Raw genomic sequence first — 15,366 nt, forward strand, 5'->3', positions numbered from 1 at the left:
GACTGACAGCATGTGCCACCATCAGCTGGGTGCCCCATGAGTGCATTCTCAACCCAGTCAGATGCCTTTGCTTTCTTCCTCATTAATGCTGATGAAAAGCTGAGGGCTCCAGCAGACACCCGAACATTCCTCAGCATACCATCTGCAGCCCCACCCTATGACTTCCAATGGGCTTCTCAGAATTCATTCATTCTGCCCCCATTCATTCTCTCTTTCTCTCTCTCTCTCTCTCTCTCACACACACACACACACAAAGCAGTAGTGGGATTCAAATCCCGTTGCTACAGGTTTGCTCGTGGGTGTGTGCACGCTCATGCACGCGTTCAACGCTTCTGCGCTTGCGCAGAGACGTCAAGGCAGGTGAGTGGAGCCTCCCGCTGCCACCGCTACTGGTTCACCTGATCTGGGGTAAACCGGTAGCAACCACCACTGACACAAACACACAAATATATCAAAGTTAACTTTCATAATGCATGATACTAGTGTATGGAATTATATAACTCCAATCAGGCTCTGCTTCTCCGAGAAGCTGCAACTTGTGATTAAAATGGCTCTAGCTCTGCTTGACTTCTTTTTTTTTTTTAACCTTCTTTAAAAAATCTTTTTTTGCAAAGATTTGGAGAGGGGAACTATAGGAAATGTAACAAACCCCTAGGCATGTTTCCAGTATCACGGAATGGTACTTTTTCCAGTTTGCTTCAGCACAAAATACCATAATTGCCCTACTATCTTTCTGTTATGTTCTGCTGATTGACAAAGATATAATTTAGGAAGGTAGATGCGTTCCAATTTCCTTTCCTTTCCTTCTGTTTCCTTTCTGACTTACTCCCTTCTGACTTAACTCCAGCCACCTTGCTAGGGTTGCCAGGTGTCCGCTATTTGAAAAAGTCCACTTTTTTCACATTATGTTCACTATTTTTTTTTTCACAAAATAGTGGACATTTTTTTTATTCAAAAGCTTTATGATGAAATGGTACGTAATCTAAAGCTGTACAGTGTAAGAGAATAAGGATAGGAGAATCGCTTTTTGTCTTTTTTTTCATAAGTTAGAATGAGACAAAGATCGAATGCTCATTGCAATAATCACATTTTACACAACAGCACAAAAAATGCACTAAAGCAGTTATCTTTTGATATCGAAAATGTAGTGCTGAAGGCTTTTGCCGAATTTTCGAATTCTGCAAAGAAACGAGAAGAGTTGAAATCATTTTTTGAGTTTTGCGAGTCAGAATTCCATGAAGTTTTGCGCCATGTTCCAACATGTTGGTTAAGTTTGTTTAAAGCGGTCAAAAGACTTCTTTTAAACTGGATACCTCTAAAATCGTATTTTATTTCTCTTGGATCTGATGAGTGCCATAAGGTTATCTGGGATCTTATTTCAGATCAGGAAAATGAACTCGCAAGGGACGATGAACCTACAATTTCAGAATTATATTTATATTTCATGCACTTCTTCATGTCAATAATGCAAGACACTCTACTGAAGCTGGAAAGCAAGAAAATTCTTGCATGTGATCTTCACATTATCATGTGTAAGCTGCGTGATTCTTTGCAAAAAAAATACGATGAGCAGTTTTTTGGAATGAAAGTTTTATTTGCCTTACGTAAAAAACATTTGCCTGAGAATGCCGTGCAAAGGTTCAAGAAAGAAGTCATCAACGTGTATCAAAGAACCATTGCGTACCTAGAAAAGTGGTATAATTTCACCGATTCAGTATATGAGACGCTAAATTGTTTCAATCTAATTGATCGCAATAATCCTCCAACTTTAGAAGAAATGACGAACATCTGGTTATTATCACCATGGCGAGAAGAATTTCCACCCAACACTCTCTTCGATGAAATTTCTGCCTTAGGAGAAGTTTATGTTCATCTGCAGGGTGATTCATTCCTTGATAAGTGGACGTACTTTTTCAAGAAAGAGCCAGCTCCGAGTTTATTGAAACTGTTCCAGTATTGTGCATCAATTCCAGTATCAAATGCAAATGTTGAATGAATTTTCAGCGTCATGGGAAATTTGTGGACTGGCGAACGTAACTGACTGCTTGTACCATCAGTTCGAAGTGAACTTTGTATATTTTTTAATATTTCTCAAAGTTGTACTGAAATTAAAGAATTATTAAACACAAAGAATTGATCAAAGCTGCGCAGTCAAATAAAAAATACACACGACAGCAAAGTAAAATGTAATTTAATATTTTACATATTATTATATGTAAAATATATGTATATTACATATTATTATATTTGATATTTTGAATTTTAAGTAAAGTTTTGAAGTGATTATTTTAATACGTGTTAAAATGTTTGTAAGAAAATATATAATTTAATTGTAAAATTTTTTTTATTTTTTTACTACTTAATCCCCCCCCCCCGGCTTGTCCGCTATTTTTTGGAAGCAGACCTGGCAACCGTAACCACCTCCAACGCAGCACTCCATTATTCTCTATTCTCCTTTCCTGAGATGTACAAATTGTTCATAGGGATTTTTTTTTCCTTTCCAATACAGACTTGTTCAAGGTAATCTTTAATAACTAAGTTTTGCCACTCATCGAAGTGGCTTTGTAGAAACTTACCTGGGTTTATGCAAATAAAAAGATTATTGCATAGTGCCATCATACACTTTATTAAACTGGGTTTATTTTGTGGGCGACCATATTTAGGCCCATATTCAAATATTGACTCTCTCAGAGCATTCACAGCAGTATCTTTAGCAAAGAGAAAAAAACGGAGAAAGGGAATAAAGTACATCATTAAAATAATTAAAAGTACAAAGGCATTTCTTTTCATAATTGATATTTAATTTTTCTGGCATGCAGATAACATTGACAAATCATCTAGATATCAAATTTTGGGCCCGCAGTAGTTTCCGCATAATGTCAGGAGTTAGGAATGGATGGTCATCAGAATCTTTTCACCATTGCGCTGATTGTATCCACCCTTTTCCTTTTCATGAGAAGCAAAGGAGATGGAGGAGTTGATTGGTTTTCCTAAGAGAAATTAGTCTGTATTATGATGGATCCCAGGCTTCTGTATCAGTCAAAAATGGCCAGCAGCACATTCATTATAGTGGCAAGATCTTTCTTCTGCAAAAATGCTGGCTTCAATATCAGACACAGCAGATGAATCGCCCTGCAGATGAACATAAACTTCTAAGGCAGAAATTTCATCGAAGAGAGTGTTGGGTGGAAGTTCTTCTTGCCATGGTGATAATAACCAGATGTTCGTCATTTCTTCTAAAGTTGGAGGATTATTGCGATCAATTAGATTGAAACAACTTATCATCTCATATACAGAATCGGTGAAATTATACCACTTTTCTAGGTACGCAATGGCTCTTTGATACACGTTGATGGCTTCTTTCTTGAACCTTTGCACGGCATTCTCAGGCAAATGTTTTTTACGTAAGGCAAATAAAACTTTCATTCCAAAAAACTGCTCATCGTATTTTTTTTGCAAAGAATCACGCAGCTTACACATGATAATGTGAAGATCACATGCAAGAATTTTCTTGCTTTCCAGTTTCAGTAGAGTGTCTTGCATTATTGACATGAAGAAGTGCATGAAATATAAATACAATTCTGAAATTGTTGGTTCATCGTCCTTTGCGAGTTCATTTTCCTGATCCGAAATAAGGTTCCAGATAACCTTATGGCACTCATCAGATCCAAGAGAAATAAAATACGATTTTAGAGGTATCCAGTTTAAAAGAAGTCTTTCGACCACTTTAAACAAACTTAACCAACGTGTTGGAACATGGCACAAAACTTCATGGAATTCTGACTCGCAAAACTCAAAAAATGATTTCAACTCTTCTCGTTTCTTCGCAGAATTCGAAAATTCGACAAAAACCTTCAGCACTACATTTTCGATATCAAAAGATAACTGCTTTAGTGCATTTTTTGTGCTGTTGTGTAAAATGTGATTATTGCAATGAGCATTCGATCTTTGTCTCATTCTAACTTATGAAAAAAAAGACAAAAAGCGATTCTCCTATCCTTATTCTCTTACACTGTACAGCTTTAGATTACGTACCATTTCATCATAAAGCTTTTGAATAAAAAAAATGTCCACTATTTTGTGAAAAAAAATAGTGAACATAATGTGAAAAAAGTGGACTGTCTGCTCAAATAGTGGACACCTGGCAATCCTATTCAGTTGTGATGGTCAAAGAATATTTTTTGTTTGGTTTCATCTTGACCATTGCACAGGAAAGGGAAATGCCTGGTTTCTAGCCCCTCTGAGAGATATCCTGGTTAACACAGGATAAGAGGAAATAAATTACGGTGACCCCAAAGTAGTGTGAGCTCTGTAACAAGAACAGGGGTACAAGAAAAACAAGCTATGTATAACATCAGTTCCTAAGCTCCTAAGCTTTGTACAAATAATCAGGAAATATAAAGCTATTTTGTGTGTGTGTGAAAACATATTCTTCACTGGTTGCTTAATGAAGTGCTCACAGAAATGGCCCTACTTATCATTTTAATAGAATTGATCGAACGAGGAGCAAATTGAATATTGGATGATTTTGTTTATGAATGTTGGTGTTACTTGTTTGCTCATGAAGCTCTGCCAACATTTGGGGGCAAAGATATGCACAGTTCATACAGTATGGAAGACGACAAACACTTTTTCAAACAATGGCATTTGCCAACATTTGCAGGTATCCAACACCATGTTTCCATTTCTTTGCCCAAAAAAAATACAACTGGAATCCAAGCAAATTCACTTCCTTCCTCATTTAAGGTGACCTTTACCTCTCTGTTCACCATTGTGTAGGTGAGTCTGGGTAGGATTCGTAAGTGGTCTAAGGATTGAGAAAGCTGAAAAGTTAGAATGGACATAAAACATCTCCAGAAAGCTGCGGACAATTAGACACATTATGTGGCATGTACCTGAAATTTACTTTCAAGGATTTGATGAATTAAGCAACTGCCAACCATGAACACCACTGCCTATCACAAGATAGGTATCAGAGCTTTTTAGTCTCTCTTTTTGATAACCCTGTAGTTAATTAAGTACAGATTCACCTTCCACTGATTCATTGAGACTATACGAACTTCATTATTGCAAAACTCACAGCCTGTAATATCTCAAATCCATACCACTCATATCTTTGCCTTTCAACTGTCTCAACTGTGCAGAGTGCAAACATGCTTGGAAAGGGAGAAACACCAATTCTACCATCCCTTGCCATCACACCCATGATTATATCTTATTCTTGGCCAACTGTATTTCCTCTGATAGAATTTGGAAGGATCCAGCTAAGGTGCTATCTATTTTGTCTTGGGAAGGAAACCTCCCGACACAATAAGGTATATACAGCATTGGGCTTTGCCAATTTTTACTGTAAATTAATTGCTAACTTTGCAGCGCCTTGGATTGCCGTAGTCATAAGAACGGGGTGCGGTTTCTTTAAAAAGACTTTCAACTCAAACCTACCCACACTCACTTCGTAATTCATCATCCAACCTTCTGATCTTATTCACCTTTTTGCTATGCTTCTAATTCCGTTTTGGGGACTGCATTTTTATAATCTATTCCAGAGCTTTCTGGAACTTCCTCCCTGGACATTATTTCTTAGCAGCTGTTACCAGCCAAGAGATAGATTTAACAAGGAGATTTGGGCCATCAAAGAAACCTTTCAGAATTGATGCAACCTTCTGAAGGACATAAATTACCTGTCAGTCTTGCAAATTACAGTAATCCAGACAAGAAGAACATTCAGAAGTATTAGCTGTACTTTATTTTAAAATTACATTAACAAAGTCCCCTGTCACTTTTCTTCTTCTTGTGCCATATCCGTCATGGGACATTGGCGATCATGTTGGCGATCCTATTTTTATCAATAGTGGCATGAAAAAGTGCTGTTGAGTTTTGTTCTGTCACCTTTACAGCCCAAAAAACCGAGAAGGGTCTCTTCTGAGACATTTACCACACACACCCCATTCTTGCTATAGACTAAGGTGCCTCTTATCCTGCCATTGCCCTAGCTGTTCCCCTGCCTCCCAGAGTCATTCCCACATACTGTTACACTATTGCACAGAAGTTAGAATAGACATAAAACACCTCCAGGTTTCTCAGAAGTTTAACTGACACCAGAACAGGCAGACAGAATTTTTTTTTCTCATGTCACTATTGGAATCGAACAGGCAGATTTATGCTTTATCAAATAAACAGGAATATTTCTTATTTGATGATTCTCCCTTAGTTTTCCCACTACACCCAGAAAGTCTCTGCTTGACCATAATCCAGTAGAAGGGGAGTCCACCAACATTTTTCTAGATAATTCATTCCACTGCATAATTTATTTTATTGCTAGGACAATTGGAACCTAATGTACTTTCCTGCAATGTAAATCCAACATTTTATATGCTGCTCATGGATTCCATCTTGTGTGACATCCTTTCAGGTACATCACTCCCTAAGTCTCCTCTTTTCAAGGCTGAATATTTTCAGGTATTTCCACCTAACTTAATAACATTTCCTTTACTGAATACTCTACTCATGATTCCTATTGTATTTCTCTGAACCTATTTCAGTCTGACTGAATTTTTTTTTACAATAAACTATCTTCAAATCTACTAATTTATTTTCCAGCAAGTAGCATAAGCAACCAGGACCTCAGTTTGTACCTTACACTAAATCATGTCTTTTTATTGAATAGCCACAATTGGCAGTAGTCACATCAACTAAACCAATAAGTATGATTTATAAACTGCTACAGCTGTGTTAATGAAGTCAGAGTGAAGCAAATCACACTTTAGTTTAAGGGATGGAACCAGATAATATGTGGTTCTGGCTACTTAATACAATGTCTACTTAATACAATGAGATTTACTTTTAAAGAAACAAGAGATTTATAAGATCAGATATGCAATTATTACTCTACAAATCAGATGTTGGTTCAAGCTTTAAAAACCAATCAATAAAGATGAATCACTGAACAAATACTGTCTACGTTTAACCAAAACATAAATACATTTCTCCCACCTCTGGAAATTTTCTCATCAGGTATTTAGAGCTTCAACCAAGGGCAAATGGTTTTCTGACTGACTTCCATTTAAGACAGATTTGTGGGTGAGACTTTGTGTCACAGCTACTTTCCCAAACTAGTGTCCGAAATGTTATCTTCTGTCAATGACACTTAGTCATCTGTCCTTGAAACTTTGCTGTCAACAACAGCAGAAACTGGGGAGGGGGAAGTTGGTGGGTGAGAGTTGATAGAGTGAAATAAGGCAGGATACCAGTGGAGTGTTACCAGTAGGAAGTGTTAACTGGGCTTGCCGTAAGCATTTTCCATAATCCCATGCCTTTGGGGTAGCTTTTCCTGTCCAATATCAGGTTTCATGTGGTCTCTATTCTTTGCTCACTGCAGGAGAAGAAGAAAAGGAATGTGTGGTTTGAATGACACTATCTGCTGATGTGGAAGAACTGAGCAAAACGGCATCTTGGAATGATCTATTAATGCATTGTTAGAGTCCATTGACAGCCATTTCTTCTTCATCATGAGAAAGCAATTGCCACTTGCAATACTTCTATCATTTGTGATGACAAATGCCATCAGTCTTGTGGAAAGTACTCAGCAGGTAAGAAGTATTTTATATTATGGTGATGGCAGAAGCTTATGTGTAAATTCACACGTTCTACCCCAAGTAGTCATACAGCAAGGACTTTGGGGTGAATTTTGAGCATGATTCAATAGTTCAGGATTGGAATATCTGGCTGATACATCATAAATTATTTAAATCAGTATTTATATTACCATTTTGCTAATATAGTTTAGTTAATTTAAAATTTAATTATTCCTTGGGAATAAGTATTCTTAAACAGAATTTAGTTCAAATAAAGATGCAAAGGTTGGGCTGTAAATCAAGTTGGATGAGACTGGTTTATGATGTCTTCGCAGAAGTTTGATGGTCAAGAAATTTCTCCTAGTGAGATTTGGAGGACTTTTATCTGAGAAAAAAAAAATAATTCAATGCAAAAAGCTATTCCCTTTCTTAAGCAAATATTTATTTATTTATTTAATCCCCGAAATTATATCCTGATTTTATACCTATGCCAAATTAAACAATAAAAAAAACTAATTGAAAAATTACAGGAAAAAATCAGAAACAGATAAAAATTATTTTCTGTCTCCTGACGAAACCTGTTTCTCAGCAAGAGGTTCTGTCTGAAGACCTAAGTGGCCTTTTTTAGTTCTATGATTCAAGGAAGGATGTTGTCATACAACAAAAATGTTGCCCCATTTAAGTGTGGCTCAAAGAAAGGAAATAACTTCTGCAGGTAATCTTGTCAGGAAAAATAGTCTCCCCTACTTAAAAAATATAATCATTTTCAGTGGCACGTTCTATGGTTACGCTCAAACTAAATTGCCATAATGCCCTATTGTTGAGACCGACCTTGAAGACTCTATGAAAATTTCAGTTTATGCTACCCTATATATGTAATGGGACAAGTTTATTTCCTTCTCACGTTGTGATGTAGACCGCTATAGATTTAATGTTTGTTGGATGTATAAGATAAAAATAAAAAGATTAAAAAAAATTTAAAAAAGAAAATTTCAGTTTATGCAAAACACAAATGAGAACTTGATTTAAGGACCAAGGCCACTTGTATGATCTGTGACTCTATTTCTTGGATCAATGCGATATGGTATTATTAAACTTTAAACCCTAGCTAATTTGAAGTTACTTCATTTGTGTGTTTCTTTAGGCTATTATCGTACTCAGCATCAGAGTAGAACGGGTTAAAAAGAATGCAGACAGGATCTTTTTTGAAGTATTTCAACCTTTCTGGAACAGTTTTCCCCAGAAAATGCATATATGGACCCTTCTTTTCTGACTTTATGAGAGCCTTCTTTACTCCATCCCATAATGGAGCAATGTTGTAGACTGTTGCTGCTCTACTATTTTTTTTATTCAGTATTTCTTGTCATCCTTGATGTCATCTATAAAATGAAATAGAGCCAAACTGCTATTAAAAGCACAGTTATGCTCAGTGGTGGGTTTCAAAAAATTTTTACTACCGGTTCTGTAGGTGTGGCTTGTTGGGCATGGCATGGCTTAGTGGGTGTGGCTTAGTAGGTGTTGCAGGGGAAGGATACTGTAAAATCTCCATTCCCACTTCACTCCAGGGGAAGGTTACTGCAAAATCCCCATTTCAGCTAAGACTCAGGAGGCAGAGAATAGATGGGAGCAGGGCCAGTCAGAGGTGGCATTTACCGGTTCTCCGAACTACTCAAAATTTCCGCTACGGGTTCTCCAGAACTGGTCAGAACCTGCTGAAACCCACCTCTGGTTATGCTCTATCAAAAACTGTTTCATTAATTTCTCTCTCTCTCTCTCTCTCTCTTTCTTACTGCCCTTTAAGGAACGACAGAGATGTGATGAGGATACAGTGTTTACCACAAAAACTAAATGTGGAGCTTGTTCTGTTAATTATAAAATCCAGTGTCCTGAAGGTTATAGCAAAATTACCAAAGGCTCTGGGAAAGGTGGCTGCAGGTAATACTTATGTTAATCACTGATAGATGTTTTCTACTCTGAAAGTTAATTACTTAAAGGGCTATTTGGGGGGTGGGGGTCAGGTTAAGCTCTGTTTTTTACAGTTACACACATACTGAATATATACACAAACCTGCAGATCCTATATTTCTATCTTCATGTTTTTATCTGAAGCATATGGTGTGTGGAGGTGAAGATGGTAGGATGTATCTGGACATTTCTTCTATAGATGCACAAAGAATTCCTCTGGGCATTCAGGAACCCCCATATTTCTAAGCCTCCTAAACTCAGAAAGTTGAATCCTACCCCACTTACAACTGTGAGCAGAAGTGGGGTGAGAGCCTTTTCAAACAATACGTTGCTGTCGAGCCCTAAACAGTTGCACTGTTCTGGTGCTCATAGCAAAGTACTTCCAAGTTATTTGAAAGAAAATGAAGAACTGAAAATTTGGGTAGGCTGTGGAAGTAATCAGCATCAAGATCTGGGTAATGGTTTATTGATGCTAATTGAGGGACCAAGCTACAACTGAAAACATCAGTCGTGTTCATTAACTGAAAATAGTCCTTGGGAAAATCCCATAAAGAAGTCTGATATACTAGCTTATAATTAGTTCGCTATCCCATTGTAGGGAAGGGTTAAACTCAAAAGATAGTGGATTGGATCTAGATATCTGTGCTAATAAGTGAAGCAACAAAGATTCTACTACTCTGAGATTTATAATCATAATCATAAGTTTATTTGTCAAGCATATATAAGATAACAGGTAAAAGTATAAACATAATTTGAATACATGAAAAGAGTAAGTAAAAAGGAATATTAGGACAGGGACGGTAGGCACACTGGTGCACTTATGCACGCCCCTTACAGACCTCTTAGGAATGGGGTGAGGTCAGCAGTAGACAGTTTAAGGTTAAAGTTTTAGGGGTTTGGGGAAGAAACTACAGAGTCAGGTAGTGCATTTCAGGCATTGACCACTCTGTTACTGAAGTCATATTTTCTGTAATCGAGTTTGGAACTATTTACCTTTTAATTTCTTTTAATGTTACATTTCTTTTAATGTTACACTACATGTGTAAGTGTGAAAGAAACCAAGAAGGATTGAAGAGAAATCAAATCCTACACTATTTGGTTGAATTAAAGATTAAAACACTTAAAAATAAATGGAGGTTCAAGTAAGATTCTTTTTTCTTTTCTTTTTTTTTCTTTTTTTTTTGCAAAGTTCTGTCAACCTTTAATAAACTTTTTGCTGACATCAGGATTGAAAAGTTGATGTTCTATGGATTTGCTTATAGATAATGGGTGGTAAATGAGATGAAGAGATACCGGTTTGTAATCTTATAGGAGGTGAAGAGTTATTAAATTTATTTATACGTGTGATGAAAGTTGGAAGTCACTTCTTCTGGCATGCAGCGAAGAGGGGGTTGAGGGGTTTTTTATTTAAATTTTTAATGAAAATTTTAAGGGGACCTGGGAGGAAGGGAGGGGGTTGTAAAAGTGGACCTGGGGGGTCCAGATAGCTACTGAGCAGGGTGATAGGTTGATTGGCTGCAGCAGAGGGGTTGGGAAAGGAAATTTATCCGGAGAAAAGGGGGGCGACAGGAAGGGCAATGTAATTGAAATAATGAGTGGGAGGGGCAAGTATGACGGGCGCAGGGGGCCATGTCGGGGGTGCGCACATGCTGTTTACGAGCAATTGCGCACTCCGACCCCCAATGCACGACTTGTGGCCTGGGTTGTGCAGAGTCTCGGGCCCAGGGTCCGCGGCTGATGTTGTGTTGTTGGTTGCTTGTTAATAAAGCCCCCCTCATTTGTGATCTTATTTTGGAGGGGGGTGCGGACCTGGCAGGTATTACAGAGACCTGGCTGGGCCAAGAGGGGGGGTCCCCCTCATTGAAATGTGCCCACCAGGTTTCCGTGCATTTCATCAGCCAAGGGCCCAGGGGAGGGGTGGGGGAGGGGTGGTGATTATTAGGGAAAGTCTTTGTCCGAGGGAGACCACTGTTCCTCAGATAGTCAGATGTGAGTCCCTTTTTGTGCAGTGGGGCCGTGGGGTGCAGATGGGTTTGCTGACTACGTACCTGGCTCCCTGCCACGTGGCAGCGACCCTGCCCGAGCTACTCGACGTCATTGCCGGGGTGGCGGTTGATACACCCAGACTTATTGTCATGGGGGATTTCAACCTTCCATCTGCGGGTGAGGCGTCAGAGGTGGCTCGGGAGTTCATGGCTTCCATGATGGCCATGGACCTGACCCAGTTAGTTCAAGGCCCCACTCACATAGGGGGACACACTCTGGACTTGATTTTTGTCTCTGGTCAGTGGCTGAATGATCTTGGTAGAGGGGACCTAGATATTAAACCCTTGTCATGGACAGATCATTCGCTCCTTCACTTGGACTTTCCTACCACTTCGCCTCGCTGCAGGGAGACGGAACCAACCAGATGGTTCCGTCCCAGGCGCCTGATGGATCCCAAAAGGTTCCTGACGGAGCTTGGGCCATTTCCTGAGACTCTGACACACGACTTGACTGAAGAGCTGGTGGCCGCCTGGGAGAGTGTGGCCGCCGGAGCTTTGGATCGCGTCGTGCCTTTGAGGCCTCTGACCCGATGCTGATCTCAATTGGCTCCTTGGTTCTCTGAGGAGCTGAGAGAGATGAAGTGTCAGAAATGACGCCTAGAGGACTAGTCAATCCGATTCCGACCGGACACAGGTGAGATCTTATATCAAGACCTACCTAGTGGCGATAAAAGCGGCGAAATCTAACTATTTTTCTGCTCTTATCGCATCTGCAGAGAACCGCCCAGCCACCCTGTTTAGGGTGACCCACTCCCTTCTTCGGGGGGGGAGTGTGGGAAGATCCCTTGCAGGGTCGTGCTGAGGATTTTGTGCAATTCCTGCATGATAAAGTCACTCGGATTCGGGATGGCTTGGACTCCGATTGGATGAGTCCAGGGGAGGAGACAAGGGTAGGTCTTGAGAATATTATCTGGGAGGAGTTTGATCCTGTGGCTCCCGAGAATGTGGACAGGGTTCTGGGTAAGATTAGTGCCTCCACAGGTTTATTGGACCCGTGTCCCTCCTGGTTGGTACTGGCCTCCCGGGAGGTTACACGAGGCTGGCTCCAGGGAATTATAAGTGCTTCTCTGAGTGGGGGTGCCTTTCCTGCCACCTTGAAAGAGGAGGTAGTGAGGCCCCTCCTCAAGAAGCCTTCCCTGGACCCAGCTGAATTAGCCTGGTCTCCAACCTTCGTTTTGTGGTGAAGGTTGTTGAGAGCGTGGTGGCACGACAGCTTCCCCGACACCTGGATGAAGCTATCTATCTGGACCCGTGCCAGTCGGGCTTCAGGCAGGGGTACAGCACAGAAACGGCATTGGTCGCGTTGGTGGATGATTTCTGGAGGGCTCGGGACAGGGGTTGCTCCTCTGTCCTAGTCCTATTAGATCTCTCAGCAGTTTTTGATACCATCGACTATGGTATCATGCTGCAGCGGTTGCAGTGGTTCTCCTCCTTCCTCTCTGACCACTTGCAGTTTGTGTTGGCAGGGGGGCAGAGGTCGACCTCGAGGCACCTCGCATGGGGAGTGCCGCAAGGGTCGGTCCTCTCACCCCTTCTGTTCAACATTTATGTGAAGCCGCTGGGTGAAGTGTCAGCTGATGATACTCAGCTGTACATCTCCACCCCAGACCACCCCAACGATGCCCTTGATGTGATGTATCGCTGCCTGGAGGCCGTGCGGGTCTGGATGGGGAGGAACAGGTTCAGACTCAACCCTTCCAAGACCGAGTGGCTGTGGCTTCCGGCGTCCCAATATAGTCAGCAGGTGCCATCGCTGACTATTGGGGGTAAATCTTTGCCCCCCACAGAGAGGGCTCGCAATCTGGGTGTCCTCCTGGATGCATGGCTGTCTTTAGAAGAGCATATGACGGCCGTGGCCAGGGGGGCCTTTTATCAGGTTCGCCTGATTCACCAGTTGCAGCCCTTTCTGGACTGGGACGCCTTGCGCATGGTCACTCACACCCTTGTCACCTCCCGGCTGGACTATTGTAATGCTCTCTACATGGGGCTCCCCTTGAAGAGCACTCGGAGGCTCCAACTGGTCCAGAATGCGGCCGTGCGGGTGGTAATGGGTGCAACTCGTTGGGCCCATGTGACACCCCTCCTGCGCGAGCTGCACTGGCTCCCAGTGGTCTTCCGGGTGTGATTCAAGGTGTTGGTCACCACCTTTAAAGCGCTCCATGGCATAGGACCCGGGTACCTTCGAGACCGACTTCTGCCACCAATAGCCTCCCACCGGCCAGTTCGCTCCCACAGAGAGGGTCTCCTCAGGGTGCCATCAGCCAAGTTATGTTGGCTGGCGACACCCAGGGGGAGGGCCTTCTCTGTGGGAGCCCCAGCCCTGTGGAATGAACTGCCCCCGGAAATACGTAAGATCTCTGACCTCCGGGTATTTCCCTGTGCATTGAAGACCCTGTTGTTCCGCCAGGCCGGGCTATCAACATAATAATTTTAAATTGGAGTATTTTAAATTTCTGGGGTTTTAAATTGAGCCGAATTTATTTAATAATTTTAAATTTTTAATTGATGTTTATCTTGTGTTTTTAAATAGGCTGTACACTGCCCTGAGTCCTTCGGGAGAAGGGCGGTATAGAAATAAAATTATACTTATACTTCTTCATATTTTTTAATTCATTATATTCTTTCTTTTCTTTTTAAAATTTTCTTCCTTTTTTATTTACTTCTGTTTCATTTTTATTTTTTTTTACTATTGAAATTAAATTTTTTAATAGAAATTATATGTTTAAAACATTGAGAATACCGGTGGGGTGGAATAGTTAAAGATTAGGACTGGAGAGATGCACAACCATTCAACCTTCACCCATTCTTTTAGCCTAGCTAATCTCACAAGGTTGTTATGGGGGTAAAATAGAGACTCCCCCAGTGTAAACTACCTTATGCTCCTGGAGGGGGAAAAGAATATAATTTTAAGACAGAGAGAAAGAGAGAGCTCTGCAAAGAAAATAACAGAACATCAGGGAGAATAATTCTAATTTAATCCTTTCCTCTGTGCTGGCTTTCTCTTTGCCATAATACAAACTAAACGTAAAGAGAAGAAAAGGAAAAGGAAAAAGAAAAGGAAGAAAAATGCTCTTATCTCTACCACAGTAAGCTGAAGTAAACATCAATTCAGCCACTTGTGCAATAGGAAGGAAGCATATTTGAAGTTTCAGCTATTTCTCTGAGTGTAATGTTATTACGTACAGTCCAAGCTTATTGTTTACTTACTTTAAAATGTCACAAGCCAGGTCCCTCGTCTCTTCTGCTGAGAGACCATATTTTTTTCCCGTAGACATTGGATGGATATTCATCTCTTCTTTTACCACACACACTTCTTAAATAACCCAATTTCACTGCATTCAATTTCTATGTTTGTCCTGACATAGTCAAATTGTCACTTGTATGTAATGAAGTGGGCACAAGCATGCTCTTGTACACTTCTTTTGACAAAATTCATTCTTTATATACAGGAGATATTATCCATACTATTGCTTTTCCATTAAAAGAAAATATTCCCGAAGTGGAAATCAAGAACCTTAACAAAAGTCTACATCTTTGTCCTATAGATACCAGTATGAAATCAGCTCTTTATCTCTTTCTTTCAATGGTTGTCAGCATACCTGTATGCGAACGTTGCAGCAGCCACAATGTTGCTCAGGATACTGGGGACAAGACTGTCTAGGTAAAAATATTCATCCTTGTGATATCTTATAATGTTTTTTTTCTTGCTTTCATAAATCAGTTCCTGTGTTTTATCTTTTGGTGCTTTATGCATTAGTTAACAGCAGTGGTGAAATTCAATT

At 40.3% G+C, this 15,366-nt stretch overlaps 1 protein-coding gene across 1 annotated transcript in view; it reads left to right on the plus strand.

The window, feature by feature from the left end:
* Positions 1–7,242: 7,242 nt before the first annotated feature.
* STAB2 (stabilin 2) overlaps positions 7,243–15,366 on the plus strand; it is a 116,976-nt gene continuing 108,852 nt past the window's right edge. Inside the window, exons 1-4 of the mRNA XM_034403404.3 lie at positions 7,243–7,288; positions 7,379–7,589; positions 9,376–9,509; positions 15,130–15,245. Of these exons, the coding sequence (XP_034259295.2) occupies positions 7,509–7,589; positions 9,376–9,509; positions 15,130–15,245 (331 nt within the window). The 5' untranslated portion in view covers positions 7,243–7,288; positions 7,379–7,508. The remainder of the gene's footprint in view (positions 7,289–7,378; positions 7,590–9,375; positions 9,510–15,129; positions 15,246–15,366) is intronic.

Source organism: Pantherophis guttatus, chromosome 7, assembly GCF_059756535.1.
Source record: "Pantherophis guttatus breed Tessera chromosome 7, ASM5975653v1, whole genome shotgun sequence".
NCBI lineage: Eukaryota > Metazoa > Chordata > Lepidosauria > Squamata > Colubridae > Pantherophis > Pantherophis guttatus.